General features: G+C 35.4%; 2 protein-coding genes across 6 annotated transcripts; one reads left to right on the top strand and one right to left on the bottom strand.

Annotated features, from left to right (window-relative positions):
- The first annotated feature begins 739 nt into the window (after window positions 1–739).
- LOC110718165 (isocitrate dehydrogenase [NADP]-like) lies at window positions 740–6,712 on the top strand. The gene is made up of 15 exons (XM_021896967.1): window positions 740–959; window positions 1,882–1,925; window positions 2,030–2,139; window positions 2,618–2,655; window positions 3,538–3,615; window positions 4,235–4,288; window positions 4,363–4,464; window positions 4,702–4,793; window positions 4,867–4,970; window positions 5,066–5,134; window positions 5,223–5,338; window positions 5,439–5,473; window positions 5,582–5,724; window positions 5,794–5,916; window positions 6,394–6,712. Exons 1-15 carry the CDS (start codon window positions 911–913, stop codon window positions 6,485–6,487), a joined length of 1,251 nt encoding a protein of 416 aa, XP_021752659.1. The 5' UTR covers window positions 740–910; the 3' UTR covers window positions 6,488–6,712.
- Window positions 6,713–6,758: 46 nt separating this feature from the next.
- Window positions 6,759–11,834, bottom strand: LOC110718166 (30S ribosomal protein S17-like). Of its 5 annotated transcripts, none has more exons than XM_021896968.1 (4): window positions 11,684–11,834; window positions 11,089–11,287; window positions 9,952–10,126; window positions 6,759–7,266 (listed from the first exon to the last, which is right to left on the bottom strand). In XM_021896968.1, exons 3-4 carry the CDS (start codon window positions 10,111–10,113, stop codon window positions 7,111–7,113), a joined length of 318 nt encoding a protein of 105 aa, XP_021752660.1. In that variant the 5' UTR covers window positions 10,114–10,126; window positions 11,089–11,287; window positions 11,684–11,834; the 3' UTR covers window positions 6,759–7,110. The 5 variants fall into 5 exon arrangements, with proteins under 5 accessions (XP_021752660.1, XP_021752661.1, XP_021752662.1 ...); XM_021896969.1 differs by having other exon boundaries at window positions 11,089–11,487; window positions 11,684–11,830; XM_021896970.1 differs by having other exon boundaries at window positions 11,089–11,383; window positions 11,684–11,830.
- Window positions 11,835–21,826: the final 9,992 nt, after the last annotated feature.

Here is a 21,826-nt window from a genome sequence, read left to right as displayed (position 1 = left end):
CCCTAAAATCCTTTTTTTTTTTAATATGAATTTTGTTCATTCGAAAAAAAAAGGTCAAAATATATTGGAAATAATCAAATAATGACTACTTTAAAAGTTTAAAGAAATTTTTTTTTACTACAAGATACAAAAGTTAAAAAAAAAAAAAAAAAAAAAAAAAAAGTCTAAATGCATGTTAAGGCAATAAAACTAGCAAAATTACATTAGTAAAAGATTTTATTCCATAAAAATAATTCAATAAAAACTATCAATAATATTTTTAGACACCAGCTTGGTGAAGTTTGTGGGAAACTCACCTTGTGACTTTGAACTTAGGAGTTTGAGGCTCACTAAGGCCCTGTTCACTTCACCTTAAAAAAATAATATTCAGTAAAAATAATTGCGATTCAGTAAATAAAAATCAGTGAACAGGCCTAACTACAAAATGCTTGGGGAGTAGGGTGATTTTCCTTACCTCCCTCTCTACTCTCAAGCGTTGACCTGCCGATTTAATAGGGTCCTTCATATTACCTTAAAAAAAAAATTTAAACAAATTATTTTAAAGCGAATATATTTTTTGAGAAAATCTTTTGGCTAATATCACGTTCAAATAAGGTAATTTCAGACAAATAGATGATATAATTATGCGTTTTAAATAAAAAATAAATATAAACAAAACAAGTCTTACTAAAAAAAAAAAGTCAAATCAATAATAAAAATTAAATCGAAAAATTATGCGGTTGTGCCAACCCAATGACACATTATAATTTCTAGAATGGGCAAAAATGGCTGTGTTTCCCACCCAAATGGGGTTTAGATTTATTATGCAATTAATTTATGAGTTGGTTGACTGTTGACTCTCAACTGATTAATTTCAGTCAGACAAAGAAAGAAAAAGAGAAAGAGAGCGAACGAACGAAAGAGAAAAGCAATGGCTTCCCACAAGATCAAAGTCACCAATCCAATCGTTGAGATGGACGGTAAATTCTTCATAATTCTATCTTGTTCTTCCTTTCTTATCAATCCAAGCTGCAAGATTTCAAGTTTGGTGAAATCATATATAATTCTTGTTGTTTCATCCCTTCTTTCTATAAAATTTTGATAAAGATGATTACTTTGATGATATGAGCTTAGAAATTGACATATGAAATGCGTTATTGAAACCAAATTAAACAAAATAATCAAGCTCAATTTAATGTTGGAGAGAGCTTATAATATTACATTGTGGGAATTTGGGAATGAATTGCAGGAATTAATAAAATGGTCTATTGTTGGAGAGAGATTGTTTCTGCTGTTTCATAGATTGAACTTTGAAGCACGAACCCTCGTTGGCATACTACTTCATAACAATATAGATTATTTTTTGATTCAATCCATTATAATATAAGGTCGGAATTTTTACATTGTATTGGGCCTATTGGCTCGATTAGCGAGAATTGGAAGATTTAATTATGTATTGATTTGCCTAATGTGTTCTAATCTAGGCCATTATTAACTCTGCAGCCTTTTTGTTCATTTTGGTATTAATATGTATGTTTGGTGTTGTATGATTGTATTGTGTAGTATAATAAACTCATTCTATTAAAACAAGTATGGAGTGTATGTTTATGAGTAAGTGAAGAATGTTTATGGGATTTTCCAACATTGAAAGGCGCTGCTTTTCCTTGAAGCTGAATGATCTGCTAATAGTTAGTCAGTTTCACATGGGTTTCTTTCTGGTAATCTGGGATTCCTTAACATTGCAATATGCCATAGAGGCCTTAGAGCGTGTTCTACACAACATACTGAGTTAGATCTTAAACTGATGCCGACATTGTCAAGTGGCCTTAAATTGCTTACAGGATGTTCATTCCTTTTGAAGTCGTCTCCATAGATCTTACTCTTACTTTTTTAACATGTCAGGAGATGAAATGACTAGGATTATTTGGAATTCTATAAAAGAGAAGGTCGGGAATATATTTTCACTCTGGTTGAATAGTTCATCACTTTCTTCATACGAAGTATAATTTTGTAAGACGTCTAATTACAATTTCTTTTCAATATTGAGCAGCTTATATATCCTTTTCTGGAGCTTGATATAAAGTACTTTGATCTTGGTCTCCCAAATCGTGAGGCCACCAATGATAAAGTCACAGTCGAAAGTGCAGAAGCTACACTCAAGTATTTCTCTATACTGTATCTTATGAATTTATTTCCCATACATATCATATAGTACCATGAGTATACTTCAAGGAATAGACTCTTTATTCATTTGCTCTGATATGATACGAAGCTTCATATTTTTTTTTTTTTGCTGGCACTAAAAACATTTGAATTGGCAGACCAGTAAAGTTTAGAGGAAGCTACAATTACAGTCTCTTTGATGAGTCAATCAACCGAAAATTGTCTCCTAACTCTAGTCATAAATATATTCGGCAGCATCAAGTAGACAATATGACTTATTCACTGGATCTTCTATTCAGATCTGTTTTTGTGCACAATTGTATTGCTATAAGCTGATATGCCAAACTATCTATGTACTTTCAAGTTCCTACTATGCTGTTAGCTTTCAGTTACTGTTAAAATGCCTGTACTATGACAAATTTGTTTCTGTTGTCTGTGATTTTAGCACAATGGTGTATTGATTTCTCTGTTTCAGGTACAACGTTGCAATCAAATGTGCAACTATAACACCAGGTATCTATTCTTTTTTTCTCCTCTGGGGACAGAGCCTTTTATTTATAAGTACTTTAGTAGTGCTAATGTTTTTGATCCACATTTTATTTCACCATAAAAAGAGACTATTGAATTTAGTTTGAAACTACTCTCTCGTTGTCTTTGTATAGTTTCCAAAAACCTCTTAACTTCCAATAGTTATGGGATGCTCAATTGATCTAGGAATGAGTTAATTGGGTTTGTTTTCAAAGGCAATATAGCAGGGAAGATGGTGGTCAGCCTCAGAATTTAGTGATGCATGGGGCCTGGAGGCTTAGTCAGAGTGCAGCACTATTGAGTATGATACTTTTGGAGTGGGTTTAGTGCTAAAGTGGATTTATTTTAGGATTGAGTAACATGATTTTGGGTGACGAGGCAATCTATTAGATATCATTGAAAATAATCAATGGTGATTGGTGAATTTGAAATTATCTAACCATCCCAAGGTAAAATTAAGTTAGATTTGGGAGGAACTAAGGGTTGGTCGATGTTCCTTTGTGATTGGTTTGTGGCTTGCCTCGTCATCATGTCCATTTTGTGGCCATAGAGAAATGATGATATTTAGATTTGTGATGTTTTGATGGTGTGAAGTGAGGCTGGAATAAATTCTTTTGCTATTATTCTTCCCTCGTTTCTTTTATTAGTTTGAGAGAGAGAGAGAGAGAGTGGAGGGAGGACTTCTTGTTTCTTTTATTGTCTCATTAAAATATTTCCTTATCTAAAAAACTATTGAACTGTTTATACATAGTATTTGAATTTTCCATCATCTTTAATGTATAGTGTTTTTTAGAGTTTGCCCATGTAACTCCATGTTCAACATATATACTATTGTGTTAGTATTGAAGTATCTTTGTTGTCCAACAGATGAAGGACGTGTTAAGGAATTCAACTTGAAGCAGATGTGGAAGAGTCCTAATGGAACTATCAGAAACATCCTTAACGGTGATAATCTTTTCTTCATTTCCCAATGTGCAATCATGTAGTTACTGACTATATTTTCATACGCATGATTTTTTTTTTTGTTAAGTCTTCTATCTAGGGTCATATTTGCTTGTTTCAAGGTCTAACTTTTGTGGCTCCTATAGTGATGATTCTTAGTACACTGTATGTTTCATCATTTTTTATTTCTATATCTAGCCATATGTCTGCTGTCTTCCTTAGAGCAGTTGAAAGCAGTGTCTGCTCCCCACGTCCAAATCACTTTGTGGGGTCAGTGAAGATTCATGAGGTGTATGAATTTGTTTTTTGAGGAAAAATTGAACTACGTCTGCCTTTTGGGTTCCTGAGTTCAAATTCTCTATCCAGTGAGAAGGAGGTTTCATTTAATTTCTCTTCTGCTTCTTCCATTACCTTCTTGAAAAGGATAGTAATAAGAAATTTATTCTCCCTGAAGTCCTCTTCTTTGCAAACACATTTATTGTTAATAAGATCCACTAGAAGCAGGAACTTCTTGACATCATGCTGAACTTTCCCTTCACTTCTGATGACATTGTCTTATTTTGCAACTGGAATAATCGTGCTTTAGGATCATTCTCAGTGATATGTTGTATCGTCCTTTCAGGTACGGTTTTCAGGGAACCAATAATATGCAAAAACGTTCCAAGGCTTGTTCCAGGTAATCAAAAGTCCTTTTGTGCTAACTTATATCTAATTATCTTTATATTCACATGCTAAAACCAATTGTATTAGGCTGGACAAAACCAATATGCATTGGGAGACATGCTTTTGGGGATCAGTACCGTGCATCCGAACAGATCATTCGAGGAGCAGGAACTCTTAAAATGGTATTTGGTAAATTCCTACCTTGGCTGAGAGTTTACTGTTTTTCACATCTCGGCAGAAGTTTAAAGAATGTAATCTGTTAATTGAGTTGACAATTTTGTCCAGTACATTATTTAGCCTTCTTCCATTTCTCTGTCAGATTTTTTACTTTTTTTTTTGAAATTTATTTTGAAATTTATTTAGTATATGCTTGCTTTTCCATTACTTGAAAATCTTCAAGTGAGTATAGTGTGATACTATGTGCAGTTCCAGATGGGGAAGGTGACAAGACAGAATTAGAAGTTTATCGTTTTAAACATCCAGGAGGAGTTGCAATGTCGATGTATAATACTGATGAGGTATTGCGTTACTACCACTTTATCCTAGCTGAATTGCCATATAATATTTTTATGTAAATTATCTGTTTGACAGTCTATACGAGCTTTTGCTGAGGCTTCAATGAATACTGCTTTTCAAAAGAACTGGCCACTTTATCTTAGCACAAAAAACACTATTCTGAAGAAATATGACGGGAGGTGATTATTCAATATCTGTTTCTTTTCCCCCTAAGTCTTTTAAATGCAAGTTACAATCTCATTTACTTAGTCTGTTGATTTTTTCTTCATTAAAGATTCAAGGATATATTCCAGGAAGTTTATGAAGCAAATTGGAAGTCAAAATTTGAAACTGCGGGAATATGGTGAGATCCAACTTCTCTTTCTCAGTCTGCATCATACATTAAACTAATTTTTTGACTGGTGATGTAGCTAATATCCTGTAACATGTAGGTATGAACATCGTCTTATAGATGACATGGTTGCTTATGCTATGAAGAGTGAAGGGGGCTATGTTTGGGCATGCAAGAATTATGATGGAGATGTCCAAAGTGATTTTTTGGCTCAAGGTTTGAAATCAGCTCTGTTGTAAACTTAAGCTGCTTGTGTGAAGCCCATGAACCAATTTTTCTAACTTTCTCTTACATTTTTTTTTTGAAACTAATGCAGGATTTGGATCACTTGGGTTGATGACCTCTGTTTTGGTTTGTGCCATTGTCGATACTTGTGCTCATTTATATATGGATATTTGTCCTCAATTTTGCATCTGTGTCCATCATTATATTTGTTGAAAATTTAATCTTCTGCTCCAGGTATGTCCAGATGGACGGACTATTGAAGCTGAAGCAGCCCATGGAACAGTTACTCGCCATTTTCGTGTTCATCAGAAAGGAGGTGAAACCAGCACAAATAGTATAGCATCCATCTTTGCATGGACACGTGGGCTTGCACACAGGTATCAAAAAGTTTTAATAATTATGTTTCCAAATTTTAATGACTCCTAAATTAATGGAGACATTACCAGGGCCAAGTTAGATGACAATGTCCTGCTCTCGGACTTCTCAAGTAAGCTTGAAGCAGCATGTATTGGAACTGTTGAATCAGGGAAGATGACTAAAGATCTGGCACTCCTTATTCATGGGCCCAAGTAAGTTTCATTACCTAAGATAATTTAGTAGACAATCACCTATAATTTGGGGCGGGGATTTCAATCGGAAATGTCAAAGTCTGTTAGCCTAACTAGTTAGGTAACTAATAGAGGGCAATATGTCATGTATTCCTGGAATGAAAGAGCAGTAGTTAAACTCGAGTGATATTTCACCCCATGTTGGGTGCCAAACAGTTGCACAATTAGTTAAACTCGTCAGAATTACAATAACTGCAGAAATTACACGGAACCATTCTCTACTCCCAAGTCTATCCAAGTTATCTTTCAATCATTTGCAGTCAAGTACTGATTTTTTATGAGACGATGCTCGCTTAACTATGGTTTTATATAATGTGTGTGTGTGTGTGTGTGTGTTTGAGGTTAACTGCTAAATTGCTAAATTTTCTGAACTTAAATATGCCATGCCCTTTAATTCTTTATGCTGTCCTGACCTCTTATTTGTGAAATTCACTACAGAGTCAAGAGATCTCAATATTTGAACACTGAGGAATTCATTGACGCTGTGGCTCAGGAGCTGAGAGCAAGGCTAGCTGTTAGAGCAAAGATGTAAATTATACCAAGAGATTGTTTTTTTACAGTATTTTTTACGTTCACACAGCCCTTTTATATGCAATATATCATCCTTTTATTTTCAAATCTCTACGTATCACAAGAAAGTATTCGCAGTGCTAAGTGCTTGCTCATAATAAAATCTCTGTACTTGAATTGGTACCTGCTGGATTTGGATTTATTGCATGATTAGACTTTGATACCTTAATGTGATTCAGGTCGCACAGTGTTTTGGATTGATATGCAGTTGGCTCTGTCTTACCAGCTAAACAAACAATCAAATCCTTATCTAATTAAGGATAACTTAATTATTTATTCTGATACAACATACTTGTTGCTCTGTTCATATCTAGAGAGAATCGGAAAATCGCACTTGTGAGCTCAAAACAAATTCATTAAAAGCACAAAAGATATAGGTCCTACTAATACGATGTACGCAAGGTTGAACTACTAAAATTGGATCAAAGACTGAAAAACCTAGCTGCTGCTGAAAGAATTAAAGGCACTTCTCTAAGGAATAAAAATATAGAGAGCACAATCTGCTTCTTTGTGACTTCCAAGTACAGCCCTATTGCCTAGAAATGCTCTCAAGACCACTGATCCAAACAAACAAGGTTGAAAAGATTATGCAGAAGGAATTGAGAAAGCTTCAGTATTGCTGTTTGATTGAGGAAATTTGCCTGCTGATGGTGGTGGTGTATATATCCGTGCTTTCTTCAGAATCTCAGCTACAGTCCAATTTTTTCGCTTACTGAGCGGCCTTGAGGGATCCAGTCGAACCTACAGGTCAAGACAATTTCAAATACAGTATCATTGCACAGTACCCCAACCAATGCAGTATGGTAAAAGGGGAAAGAAAAGGCAATTTTAGATGAGAACGGGGAATTACAATAGAGCATCTATAATTTCAAAGGCATGCTATTAACATGAAAATACAATTATGCTAATCATAGTAAGTGTCAGATATTATGACAATAGATCATAAGTACCATACAATGCCTTAAAAAGATTTCATTTTAAGATGAAATAAGAAGCTTCAATAGGAGAAAAAAGAAAAAGTTGGCGGAGGATATACTCGTAGCATACTCCCCCTGAATTATATTAATGCACCCACTTTCTATTTTGAGGTGTTTTAACTCGATGTACCCACTTTAAAATATATTCTTCTTATTGGCAAATAAATTTTACCATCTTACCCCAATTCTACATTATTTACACCGTTCTACATCTTCTCTCTAACCTTTTCCACCTTTTTCTTACACCCACCATCTCACCTTCCTCTCTAATATTTCACCTTTTCCCTACACTCACTCACTCACCTCTCCTAGAAACAAGGTACATCAAAAGAAAACATAAGTACATAAAAAAGCATAATCATAGTAGAACAAAGGATTTCATCTTGCCAGTCATAAAGGAAATAGAGAAACGGCCATTCCAAGCATTTCCAGACCCAGCTAAAAACAACACCCTGTAATGATTCTGCTGTTGACAGTGACTCTTGGGAGGTCTAGCTGAGCCTAATATTAGAGGCCAATCAAGATACGCAGAAAGACTGCTTTGCAAACTCTATTCATTATTTCAGCAAATTATATATGAAAAGTGTTTTTTATTACAAAACTATCAACATCCTAATTCCAATTCACAAATCACAATAGTTTCACCAGGAAATTTCAAATGTCCAGCTTGTTGTTTAACACACACAAAGGCAGTTACAAATATAACCTTGCATAGGTACTCATGAATCATCAGAATTTCATACTAACAGATAAAAAGAAGATAATGTCCAAGAGAAAAACTTCCATGGTTTATAGATCTACTTATTGAGTTACCAATACTCATTTGGAAGATAAGCTGACTATTCACGACTAAGATAGATTATGATCAATAAGAAATATGCTTGAACCCCAATTAATATAAAGCACAATCACGACGAAGGTAGATTATGTTCAATAAGACATGTTTGAAACCCAATTAATGCAAAATTCAATCTGAACAACATATTGACCCTTACACAATGCAAGGCCCATACAAGGCTGCAGGAGTTATAGGGAAAAAAGCCCAAAGAGTGTTTTCACTGCATAACAAGCAGGATCCACAAGTAAGTTTAAATAATCCATGTTAAAGCCACAAAATTTTCAACCTAGTCAAGTTCAGCAAAGGCCCATAAATAAATTGAAGTGGATAATCTCCGTGCAAAGCCGAAGATCTTGGATTGAAGAACTAATAATATACAGCAGCACAGTTTACAGTTTACTGATAACAATAAATTAATATTATGTCTGGTTGTAAGCATGCATTAAAATGGTGACATTGATCAAGACGTGGCCCGCAGGATTAAGTCGGGGTAGCTTAAGTGGAGAGTGGCCACGGGAGTGTTATGTGACCGAAGCATTCCCTTACAGTTGAAGTGTTATGTGACCAGTGTTGAGCTTCTAAGAAGGAGCACATTAAAAAGATGGAGGTTACGGAAATGCGCATGTTAAGGTGAATGTGCGGGAACACTCTAAGAGACAGAATCAGAAATGAGGTTATTCGCAAGAAAGTAGGGGTGGCAGGCATTGCAGACAAACTAAGGGAAAATTGCAAGCGTTGGTTTGGACATGTAAGACGGAGATCAGAGTGCACCGGTATGAAGAGTGGAAGAGTGGGACCATGGAGGGGTTAAATAAGGAAGAGGGAGACCGAAAATGACTTGGTTGGAAAAAGTTAGGAAGGATATGAAGTATATGGATTTGCATGAGATAAGGCATTGGATCGTAAGGGATGGAGGAGGAAGGTTTTTGTCAATAACTACACGAAAAAATCTCTTTTTGTTCATGTAGCCGACCCCATTTATGGTATTAAGGCTTTGATTAATTGATTGACTAACTTCAACAACTTTCTCCAGCACTTCACCAGGGGTCCTATGCAATCTTATGCACTTCACCAGGTTAAATAAATTGAACTATGCAATCTTATACACAATTTTTTGCTACAGCTGAAGTGGTGATCTTGGTGAAGTCATAATTCAAACTCTAAGGTCATAACGAAGTTGATATTGGTGACAATGCCAATGCTTCTTACACCCACATTTAGTAGGGACTAAAATTGCAGAATTATATAGCTTATGAGTACTGAAAGTTTGGGAGGAGCCAGGATCCATCTAACCTTAACAATTTCTGCCTTTTGTTTGACAAAACTACTAAGATCTAAGAATGCCACTATGAAGGTAGACTATACACCATTCTCATCACACAAACTTAGTTTGAGACAAAAGATTTCAGTAGGACACCTCAAACAGAGGAATGACAGTATTACATTCCACATAACAAAAGAGGACCCAAAAAAGCAACAGGAAAAAACCCTTCTAGTCTTAATCTCTTAATCCTAAATGCACCTTAAACAAAGCATAACTAATAAATAAGCACAAGTTTAAGAGAACAAACAATGCTGTAAGACAACACTTGTATGAGATAAGCGAATTACCCGGTCACCAATGTTGCACTCGTTTTGCTCATCGTGGGCCATGAATTTGCTAGTTCTTTTAACATACCGATTGAAGAGCTTATGATGGAAAAGACGGTCAACTGCCACCACCACCGATTTCTGCATCTTGTTTGAGACCACCACCCCCACCACTGGCTTCATTTTCTCCTTCTATCTACCTCAACCAATCACACAACTTCACAGTGTCAAAAATATATTCTAAGCCTAACATTAATTAAACTTGGGGTGAAAATATAGGTTAGCCCACTTTCATTAATCCATAATAGCATTAGATAAACAAAAGCTTGCAATTAGGCTGTATAATCAATCAAATTGAATCAATGGTATTGGGGACTTGCTAATCATCAACTTCTTAAGAGGGGTTAGGGGGTGCTAAACCTTCGAGCCAAACCCAGATTTGAGTAGACTCGGCTCGAGCTCAATGAGCCTCAATACCTAAGCATTTCTCAGCTCAGCCAGTGGCGGAGCTAGGATTTTCAACTTGGGGGGACAAAAAACTTTAACTTGACAAAAAGCTTAACAAAAAAAAAAAAACAAAAAAAAAAAAACTCAAACACACAAATTAGTTAATACCTAATATTATAATACCTAATATTAAAATTTGACTCATTTTCATTGAGTTTCGGTCTTTTAAACAAGAATTATCGAAAATCGGGTTGTTTACTAGTTGCCTTGGATTTGTTTGAATTAGGTGAATATTTTGACATTTCCTAATTAAATTGAAAAATATATATCAATTTCCACAATCCACAATTCCACATCATTACATAATAATAAAACCTAAAATTCTAAATTTCTAATTCAACTATACATTTCAATAAATTCACAAAAACAGGAGAAAAAAATACAATCAAAAGTTCACAAAATTAACTATACATTTCATTATTTCAATAAATTCACAAAAACAGAAGACAAAACAAGTAATAAACCAATTAATCAACAGATTTCAATATTCAAAGATTTCAATAAGACAATAAACCAACACATTTCAAAATTTCAATAGTTCAATACTTCAAATCTTCAATACTCAGAATAATTGAATAAAAGTATAAACTATAAAACAATTAAACAAGTAATAAACTAATAATTCAGAGATTGAATTTCAGATTTACATACCGTGAATTGGGTCTAGCGATTTAGCGAAGTGAGCGAAGTCGAATGGAGAGCAGCGAGTCCAGCGACGAGCCGACGAACGGGCGAAGCAGTGAATCACGAAGCAGCGACGGCGGCGACTCGACGGACGGAGGGACGGAGTGCCGGGAGTGGAGCCGACGAGCGAGAGCGGCGGACTGGCAGAGGATTTTCGAACTTCGAACTTCGAAGAGAGAGGAAAGAGGAAAGTTAGGTTTCACTTTTCAGAGTTCAGTTTTCTTTTCCCCCACTAGCTCCGCCCCTGAGCTCAGCTCGTGAACTCGATCAAACACGAATAATGCAACACTTTAGCAACCAAATTTGACTTAATAGTCAAATTAGGCTCGAAAAATCACATATATTCTTCTCGCTTAAGAATATCAGCTATAATAAAATTTTAGCAACAAAATCGCTCGTTATAATTTTTCATGACTTATTATGCTCAATAGTTCAATAATCCACCTTGGAAGAACCCTAAATTGGTTATACTGACAATAAAACTAACAATAGCGTGAAACAAAACCCTAGATTGTGAAATTGATATATTAAATGATTGAAAAAATAGAGAATAACATCTTACCTCAGGAGCTTCTTCAATGGAGGAAGGAAATCTCAGAAGCTGCTTCAATGGAGTGCTCAGAGCAGGCTTCAATGGAGGAGGAAGGGAGAGACAGAGAGGTGCAGCGTATAAGTGAACAGCTTCAAAACAATTAAAAGCATAGGACGATGACTGGACGATTAATCGATTAATGACTCGCAATTTTCAACCGTCAGATCTACTCTTATATAAAATCAACGATTATAACAGCTACTCCTTCCGCCCTTTTATTTTTGCCCCATTGCCATCTAATTTAAAATATATTCATAATGGAGTCATGTGGGATCTTTTAGGTTCGTCTCATTATGTAGTTTATTAATATCATACCGAGGGAGTATAACAAAGAAATCTCTATACCATTGTATGGATAGCCCTGTAATACTGACTAATTAACTCAAAGGCATCCATTATGGTAGTATAAAAGGACTTGTTTGCAATTTATAAATAGTTAGAGCTACATGCTCACTATTGTGGAGCTACAAAAGTTGTAACTAAGGCCAAACCTTGGAGCTACAAGGTTTTGCTCCACCCAATACACTTATATTGATTTGTTTAATATTTATATGTATTTGTTAAATGTTTATTTTTTTATTTTTGGTTTATTATCATTATTCCCAATTACAAAAATAAATAGCTAACCATTGTGAAGGTTGTAGCTTAGATGTTGTACCTTATTTTAACTAAGAAAATAATGATATGGCAATTGCTAGCTACAAACACATGTAGCTAGCCATTATGGATACTATAATAATATTGACCAAGTAACCCTTGTAACACTGGTCACCCAATAACATTAGTAAAATAACCCAATATTGACGGACCACGGTGATAAGAATTTGTGATATACCTAAAACTAGGAATATTTTTTATCATAGCTTTTTTTTTGTTTTTGAATGGATTTTTACATAGCTCATATTACTGGAGAATGTAAATGAGGGAATGCATCATTATTGGATGTTAAGAATACTTATGTAAGGAAAATACTTATAAAAAACAAAATTAAAATTGATAAATTTTTTTTAAGGTACTCCACTTTTCAGAGCAAATTTAATAATTTAAATGATTATGATTTTTTTCCTCTTCTATTGATTATAGGAAAATTTTTCAACGGCTACATAAAAAATGTAACATGTAACTATGGTCTATTGTATTAGTGTGTTTATCTCAGCCTTTAAAAATTAGGAATCAATATTGTTCGTTTATTACAATTGACTAACTGGAAGCTAATATCAAACTGTTGAATTTTAATATTAACTTCAAATTGATAGGGGTAAAAATATATTCAATTCAATTCATCAAAACAGTTAAACGACTATCATCACCATAATACCAATTCATCAAATTTTAATAAATTAATCTATCTTCAAATATCAAAAATAGCAAAATTAGACTTAATTTTCTTAGAAAATTAAAGAATAAATAAAGAAAGAATGTCATTCTGTAAGAAGTACCAAGAATATCATTGCATATGGGATATCAGATATATCCTGAAAGGAAGAGTGTAACAAAATGTTGAGACTTATAAATTTTTTGTTGAATATGCAAGTGATTACTCCTATTTTTTATTTTTAAAAAAAGTAATCGGTTATATTGTTTTTTTTTTTAAAAAAAATTTATTAGGGAAAATACAAGATGATATTAGATAAACTTATTGTCAATCACAGGGATAGTTTTGACTTTTTCAATCATTTAATAAAGGAGAAATTAGAAATAATAAACCCAACTTTCATAAATTTTGGTAGAATAATTCCAAATTTAGATTATAGTTATACTGAAATAATCCGAACTTTGGGAGGCATTCTTTTCTTCAATTCCTAACCGGTCAACAAAAGTCAATGGCCTATTATATCAGTTCACTTGACACGTGTCAAGTTCTGATTGGTCCAAAAATAAAAAAAATAAAAAACAAAAAAGAAACCAAAATTTTAAAAAAAAAACCACCCAGCCCAGCCTTGTCGGACTCCTACGCAACCACCACCCTAGTCGCCGCCAGCCAGCCACCACCCTCGTCGAACCCCCACGCAACCACCACCCTAGTCGCCGCTCTGGTCGCTACCATTTAAACCACCATCCCCCCTCCCCGAAACCCCCACGCAACCACCAATAAAAACCCTCCCAATTCCACCCCAAAAATTGTTAGGTTTTACAGTGATTTCAAACTAGAAAAACACTTAAATTTGTGTGGGAACAAAACCTAAATAATATGATTACAATGTAAATGTAAATATCAAATACAACACAATGTATTTCAATCAAGGATTATCAAAGTCTAAGAAATTACAGAAAATTACAAAGACTACACTAGTGTGAAGTTAATCAAACTTGCCTTTCCTCCAAGCCAAGAACAACGAACATGAACATGAGATTCCAATGTCTCGTAAGACTAGATCCTTGATACATTGTCAAAGGCGTGTGAACACTTTCCTAAAGAGGTTTATTTCTCCCACACGGTACTTGGGTTAAATCGGAAATCCTCTTTGAGATACAATTGACAGCAATTTCGTTCTTAGTACTAGAATCGAAATCAAGATGAAAAATTCACCAATATTGGAATAATTGAAAGAGTTTCCTCACAAAAGTTTGCAAGAAATTTGAGAGAAAAGTGCGGAGAATACTGCTTGGGAGAAGAAGAATGATGCTCTATACTTTTCTTCACGAATTGATGTCTTTTAATAAAAGACTCAACCGTCAGAAAAAACCGCTAAAACAGGGAGGCGCGGGCGCGCCACCAGGTGGAGCGGGCGCTCCCCACAATATCTGCATAATTTCACAAAAAGGTCGTGAGGGGCGCGGTTTATGCGCGACCAGCAGTGCGGGCGCGCCAACCAGGACGCGCGGGCGCGCCACCGACCTGCCGCGCGGGCGCGCCATCCTCACCCTTCCAAATTGCCAAATTCCAGAGAGGTACGCGGTTTAGGCGCGCTCTCTGCCCGGCCGCGCCAATCTTGCGCGGGCGCTCCTTCATGGTCGCGATCGCGCAACCATCAACACTCTAAATATTCAACAATCCTCCCCCATTTAGAGTGTTCCTTTAAAACATTCTCCACTTCTAACAATTAAACCACATCTCATGCATCAATGCCAGTGTCCCTTCGGATTGAATTAACACCTAGTACAACACACTTAACGATGATCATATCTCATGATTACCATACGGATTGAATCACACGGATATATCCAACCATTCGAAGGTGAAGTACACACAAGACAAATCGAATTTATCATCACTTGACACTTTTATACAGCCATGTGTCCGTATCTTTCATAAGTTCATCAAAGTCTATATGTCCATCTAGACTTTTTGAAGTGGCTAAACTTCGAACTCATATAGGTAGGTTCTCATATACGTAATAGTGCCCTTGTGATAAGACACCTTCATTTAGAGCTTCTCAACTCTAAATCTTTGAGAACTTTAAATAGACGCTACCTAACACATCACAAGTAACATAGCAATATGGGTCATCATACATTGCTATCAAACAATGAAAATGCAATTTAACCACATTGAATCTAAGACTTGATGTTTCTTCAAGCGTTAGATTGGGTTTCACAAATTCGTGTTTTTGGACATAAACCCATTCCAATCATGGCAGATATGATGGAATGCTTTAGCATTGCTTTAGTAAAACAATCCGCCAAATTTAATTTTGTTGAAACATAGTCAAGAATTATGACCCCATCATTGATAAGCTCTTTCACTAGGCTATGCCTTAGTGAAATATGCCGAGACTTACCATTGTACACTTGACTATAAGCCTTTATCAACGCCAAATTGGAATCACAATGGATTGCCACCGGTGGCATTGGCTTTGACAATAAAGGCAACTCTATCATGAGATTTCTCAACCACTCAGCCTCTTTACTAGCTAAAGCAAGAGCTATAAACTCCGCTGCCATAGTGGAATCCGCAATACAAGTTTGTTTCTTGGAATACCATGAAATGGCACCTCCCCCAAACATGAATACCCAACCACTTACAGAAGAGTCATCCTCTTTGTAAGTGATCCAACTTGCATCAGAATATCCTTCTAAAACTGAAGGAAATCCACTATAAGTTAGACCATAGTCTAACGTACCCTTAAGGTACCTCAAGACCCTCCGAATTGCAAACCAATGCTGTGCACCCAGGTTACTAGTAAATCTACTTAGTTTCCCCACAACCAATGCAATATCCGGTCTTATACTAGTCATGGCATACATCAAGGATCCAATTATCCTTGAATATTCCAATTGGGAAACCGTTTTCCCGGAATTCTTAACCAATTTAACATTAGGTTCCATGGGGGTGTTCACGGGACACTTATCAAACATATTAAACCGTTTGATATCTTCTCAATATAATGAGATTGACTTAGGATAAGTCTTCCATTGTCCCTTATAATCTTGATGCCCAAAATGACATCCGCCTCCCCCAAATCCTTCATCTGAAAAGATGAGGATAAGAATTCCTTGGTCAATTCTACTTGTTGTAGACTTGTACCAAAGATAAGCGTATCATCAACATATAGACAAATGATGACACCATGACCTTTGTCATCAAATTTGCTATAAATACACTTATCAGCTTGATTCACTTTGAATCCAAAGGACATAATCGTGTCATCAAATTTTCGATGCCACTGCTTTGGTGCTTGTTTAAGTCCATACAAATGACTTAACCAATTTACACACCTTATCTTCTTGTCCTTCCAAAACAAACCCTTCGGGTTGTTTCATATACACTTCTTCCTCTAGATCTCCATAAAGGAATGCCGTTTTGACATCCATTTGATGAATCACTAGATTATATACCGAAGCCATTGCAATCAATAACCTTATGGAGGTAATTCTTGCAACCGGTGCATAGGTATCGAAATAATAAACACCATGCTTTTGCCTAAAGCCTTGGATAACCAATCTGGCTTTAAATTTCACTATGGAGCCATCTGGTCTCCTTTTCCTAGTGAAAATCCACTTGCAACCAAGAGGTTTGCAACCAGGAGGTAAATCCTCTATGACCCAAGTATTATTTCCCATGATGGAATCCATCTCATCATTTATAGCTTCTTTCCAAAATGCACTATCTTGGGAAGATATAGCCTCGCTATAACTCTTTGGGTCACTATCCACATTGAAACAATATGGAGTAGTGGAACTAAGGACATCCCTAGATCCTTCAACCAAATAAATTATGAAGTCATCTAGAGGATTCCTAATTTTCCTTTCCCTAGTACTTTTCCTCACTTGAGGAGTTTCAACATTCTCATTATCGAATGTACTTTCATGAGTTTCAAGTTGATCATTCAACTCTACTATCTCCCTATCATTGGCACTGATTTGTAGATCTTTCGGTCTACTCATTGATGAAAACCGATTTTCATAAAAAATTGCATCTCTTGACTCAATAACCGAATGAATCGATATATAGTCATTTTGTTCTATTACATAGAACCTATAGGTTTTGCTATGCTTAGCATAACCTATAAATATGCAATCCAATACCCTTTGACCGAGCTTTCTTTTCTTGTTGTCGGGCACTCTTACGATTGCCCTACAACCCCAAACCTTGAGATACTTCAAGTTTGGTTTTCTTTTGTACCAAAGTTCATAAGGAGTAGAAGATTGTTTTCCCTTAGTGGGAACCTGGTTAAGAATGTGACAAGCTGTCAACATTGCTTCACCCCAGAACCCTTCACTCAAACCAGAGTAAGATAACATGGAATTCACCATTTCTTCAAGAGTTCTGTTTTTCCTTTTAGATACACCATTTGATTGTGGTGCATAACCTGCTGTAGTCTCATGAATTATACCCAAAGATTGGAAATAAATTGGATCATAATATTCCCCTCCCTTATCAGTTCTAATTCTCTTAATTAATGACTCTACTTGCAATTCTACTTCTCTTTTATAAATATCAAAATTTGTTAAAGCTTTTGTTAAAGCTTCATCTTTGGAATGCAAAAGATACACATAACAAAACCTAGAATAATCATCTATAAATATAATCATGTATCTTTTGTTCCCCAAAGAAGGAGTACTATGAAAATCACATAAGTCACTATGGATTAGTTCTAAAATATTAGAACTTCTCTCAACTCTCTTAAAAGGAGTTCTAGTGATCTTGTTCAACATGCAAGTAGAACATTTATTAGGAGAAATATCACAAGAATGTATCAATTCTTGTTTGGACATAAAAAGCATTTTATTGTAATTCACATGTCCTAATCTAGAATGCCACAAGTCAAACAAATTCAAATCAACATGATTATTACTGACATTAACATTCAAGAAAATATCATCATCAAATACATACTTGTCTTTCAATGAAAGTTTAAACAAACCATTATCCAAATAACAACGACCAACAAATGTAACACCCCTTGTAATTATGCATCTATTAGCTTCAAATACAAGCTTATAGCCAAGACTATTCAGGGTAGGCCCGGATACAAGATTCCTACTAATTTTCGGAGCATACAAAACATTCCTAAGAATAATTGCAGTCCCCAAACTAACTTGTCCTCTTCCAAGAACCTTGATGGTAGAGTTATTCCCCATGTAGAGGTCTTCTCCATCAATAACCTTTCGAAAGGTTTTGAACCAGTGTTTACTATTGCATACATGCCTTGAAGCCCCCGAATCAATCCAGCATGAGTCATCATCCTGCACCATAAAAATGTTAGGATCCGTTGCATTTAAATCCAAACCGGAATTAAATTCAACCTTATGAATTGGATTACCTTTGGTGGGTGGGTCCTTGCTTTCATTAGCACGACCCTCCTTGGCTTTCTCCATCCCTTTCTTAAGAGAAAAGCAGTCCTTCTTGCGGTGACCAACCTTACCGCATTCCCAACAAGCAAACTTGTTATTGTTTGCTTGCCTTTTGGACTTTCCTTTGGAACAATTATTATTCTTCCTCTTTCCACTAGTAGATGCACTAGCTCTCCCTTCATCTACCATATTCACGGTAGATGTGCTAGGATTTCCATCCTTAGCTCCTTCCATGGCTCGAATCCCTTCTTCAATTTGAAGATGGGTGGCCAAACCGGACAGTGTCATGTCCTCTTTCTTATGCTTTAAATCATGTTTAACACTTTTCCAACTAGGGGGCAATTTGTCAATAATGCTAGAAACAACAAACAACTCATTCATGGCTATTCCATGTTGTTCCAAGCTACCATAAATATGTTGCAATTCATGAAATTGGTCCATTATGGATCGACCATCAACAAATTTAAAATTATTAAAATTGCTAACTAAGAATTTCTTACTTGAAGCGTCCTCCGCCATGTACTTGCTCTCCAAAGACTCCCAAAGCTCCTTGGCCGACTCAATGTTTTGATAAACATCAAACAAGTCATCCTCCATACCATTCAAGATATGACCACGACAAATGAAATCATCATTGTCCCATTTCGATCTCTCCCGAACGGATTCCAAGGTCTCATTCTCATGTTCATCCGGCCTTGGAGTACTTATCACATAGGCTACATTCAAAGATGTAAGAAGAAAATACATCTTCTTCTTCCATCTTTGAAACTCCACACCGTCAAACTTCTTGAGTTTGACAAAATTTGTGGTCAATTCTTTCACACTAGACATACTTGACAAATTCTAAGAATAAACCTCTTTAGATTATTAGGTTTTATAGTGATTTCAAACTAAAAGAACACTTAAAATTGTGTGGGAACAAAACCTAAATAATATGATTACAATGTAAATGTAAATATCAAATACACCACAATGTATTTCAATCAAGTATAATCAAAGTCTAAGAAATTATAGAAAATTACAAAGACTACACTAGTGTGAAGTTAATCAACACTACTACAAAAAAGGCCAAAGAGACCCGTTGTAAATGACATAAGAGACCTGTTTAGAGGAGGTCTCTAGCTCACAGGTCTCTTTGATAAAGAGACCTGTTCAATGGAACAGGTCTCTTTGTAATAAATAAGAGACCCGTTTAAGAAGTTAACAGGTCTCTTTGCATGTAATTACATCACATATTTAAGAAGGGGAAGAGACCTGTTATTTAAAGCAACAGGTCTCTTTGATATCCATTAAGAGACCTATTACATTAGATAACAGGTCTCTTTATTCTATTTTTTTTAAATAAAATTTCGATGATATATATTTATTATTTTGTAATTATTCTACTAAAAATGGAAAGAAATTGTAAAATCACAAAATCAAACAATTAAATAAATTTACATAAACTTATATTATTATTGAATCACTAGTAGTAACTTACTACAGTGGTGAGTAACATTTACAAGTATATACGAACTTATAGAAATAGTTTACAAGTATACAAGAACTTATAGAAATAATTTACAAGTATATAAGAACTTTTGGAAATAATTTACAAGTTACCAAAACCAACAACAGTCCCATCATTTTATGCGGCAAGTGAATACAACACATCATGGGTAATTCATTAGCCCTCCATTCATCAGCTTAGCGAGTTTCTTGAATTGCTCATCCTCCTGTACACCATTAAGAGGATCAATGAAAAAAAAACTATAAGGCTTTAATTCAGGTCAAAAACTAGATAGCAACAACATAAACACAACCTTAACTACTGATTTAGCAACAAATCATCTCTTCCTATTCTTGCATAAAAGCATTTCGATACACAGATTTCAAAATGAACAATACCACATTACATTTCTAGTTCAACTATACATTTCAAAAAATTCACAAAAACAGGAGAAAAAAATGCAATCAAAAGTTCACAAAATTAACTATACATTTCATTATTTCAATAAATTCACAAAAACAGAAGAAAAAACAACTAATAAACCAATTAACCAACAAATTTCAATATTCAGAGATTTCAATAAGACAATAAACAAACACATTTCAAAATTTCAATACTTCAATACTTCAAATTTTCAATACCCAGAATAATTGAGTAAAAGTATAACTGTAAAACAATTAAACAAGTAATAAACTAATAATTCAGAGATTAAATTCAGATTTACATACTGTGAATTGGGTCTAGCGATTTAGCGAAGTGAGCGAAGTCTAATGAAGAGCAGCGAGTCCAGCGACGAGCGGACGAAGCAGTGAATCACGAAGCAGCGACGGCGGCGACTCGACGGATCACTAGTAGAAAAAATGAAAAAGGCACCCCTTTTTTCCCACCGGTTTTTAAAAACCGGTGGGAAAAGAAATGGGCGGGATTTGGATAATTTCTTTTCCCACCGGTTCCTTATAAACCGGTGGCAAATGTTGGATTTCGCACCGGTTCACCTCAAACCGGTGGGAAAAGTTTAGCATAGAACCGGTCAATTTTCTTTCTTACTCTTTCATTTCCTCGATCTTTCCTCCTCTCTCATCTGCCTCTCTCTCTCCTCCATTGAAGCGTACTCGACATTCTCCATTGAAGGGGCTTCTGATTTGCAAGTGCCCACCGTCGACCATTGCTGGGTCTGCCTCTAATTGTCGGTGCTAGTGATGGTGGGTTCCAGCCTCTAATTGTCTCAAGCACCACCGAATTTGTTCGCAAGTGCCCACCGTCGACCATTGCTGAATCTGCCTGCTCCGGTCGCACGCACCACCGTCCAACAGCTGACCACCAGGTTCGTTGTTGAATTCTATTTATTTAACTTCTTACCTCAATTTCGTTTTCTTCTTGCTAGGTTTACAATTTTGATTGCAGTTTTTATGTCAAAATTGGGGCAATTTCATTGTTATTGTTGTTGTTTTTAAATTATTATAGGTTATTAGTTCTGAAATATATTGGCATTTTTCTAGGGTTTTGTTAATTTAGATTTTTCAATTTATTTTTATTAGCTTCTAATTTTCTGGAATACATGTTTGATTCCTTAATGGTCCATGATAGAAATGGAAATTTAGCATCCGGCACGATTGTGAACCTTGTTGATGAGCTTGGTGCTGTGGTTATTTACAGAGAAGGACTTCCAATGAATGTATCTGTCACCATGTCTATCTCCTATGTGTCAACTGCCAAGGTTGATGTATGTGTAACTTCAATTCTTGAACTTCTTGTTATTGTTTATCATGCTGATCATACTTTGGTTTGTTGTATGAGTGACTTGTGATGGTTTGCTTCATTATGAATGTTAACATGAGCTATTTTGGCTCGGGCAAATGCTAGTGATACTACTCAAATTTAAGCTA

The sequence above is a fragment of the Chenopodium quinoa genome, unplaced genomic scaffold (assembly GCF_001683475.1).
Source record: "Chenopodium quinoa cultivar QQ74 unplaced genomic scaffold, ASM168347v1, whole genome shotgun sequence".
Lineage (NCBI taxonomy): Eukaryota > Viridiplantae > Streptophyta > Magnoliopsida > Caryophyllales > Amaranthaceae > Chenopodium > Chenopodium quinoa.
This window is presented reverse-complemented; position numbering and strand designations above follow the sequence as displayed.

Excerpts from the sequence above, each read along its gene's own strand:
- LOC110718165 (XM_021896967.1), top strand. The coding sequence starts at position 911 with ATGGCTTCCCACAAGATCAAAGTCACCAATCCAATCGTTGAGATGGAC. Across the intron at positions 4,971-5,065 it reads CTGAAGAAATATGACGGGAG|ATTCAAGGATATATTCCAGG; the intron begins GTGATTATTCAA and ends TCTTCATTAAAG. Across the intron at positions 5,135-5,222 it reads TTTGAAACTGCGGGAATATG|GTATGAACATCGTCTTATAG; the intron begins GTGAGATCCAAC and ends TGTAACATGTAG.
- LOC110718166 (XM_021896968.1), bottom strand. The coding sequence starts at position 10,113 with ATGAAGCCAGTGGTGGGGGTGGTGGTCTCAAACAAGATGCAGAAATCG. Across the intron at positions 7,267-9,951 it reads AGTGCAACATTGGTGACCGG|GTTCGACTGGATCCCTCAAG; the intron begins GTAATTCGCTTA and ends CTTGACCTGTAG.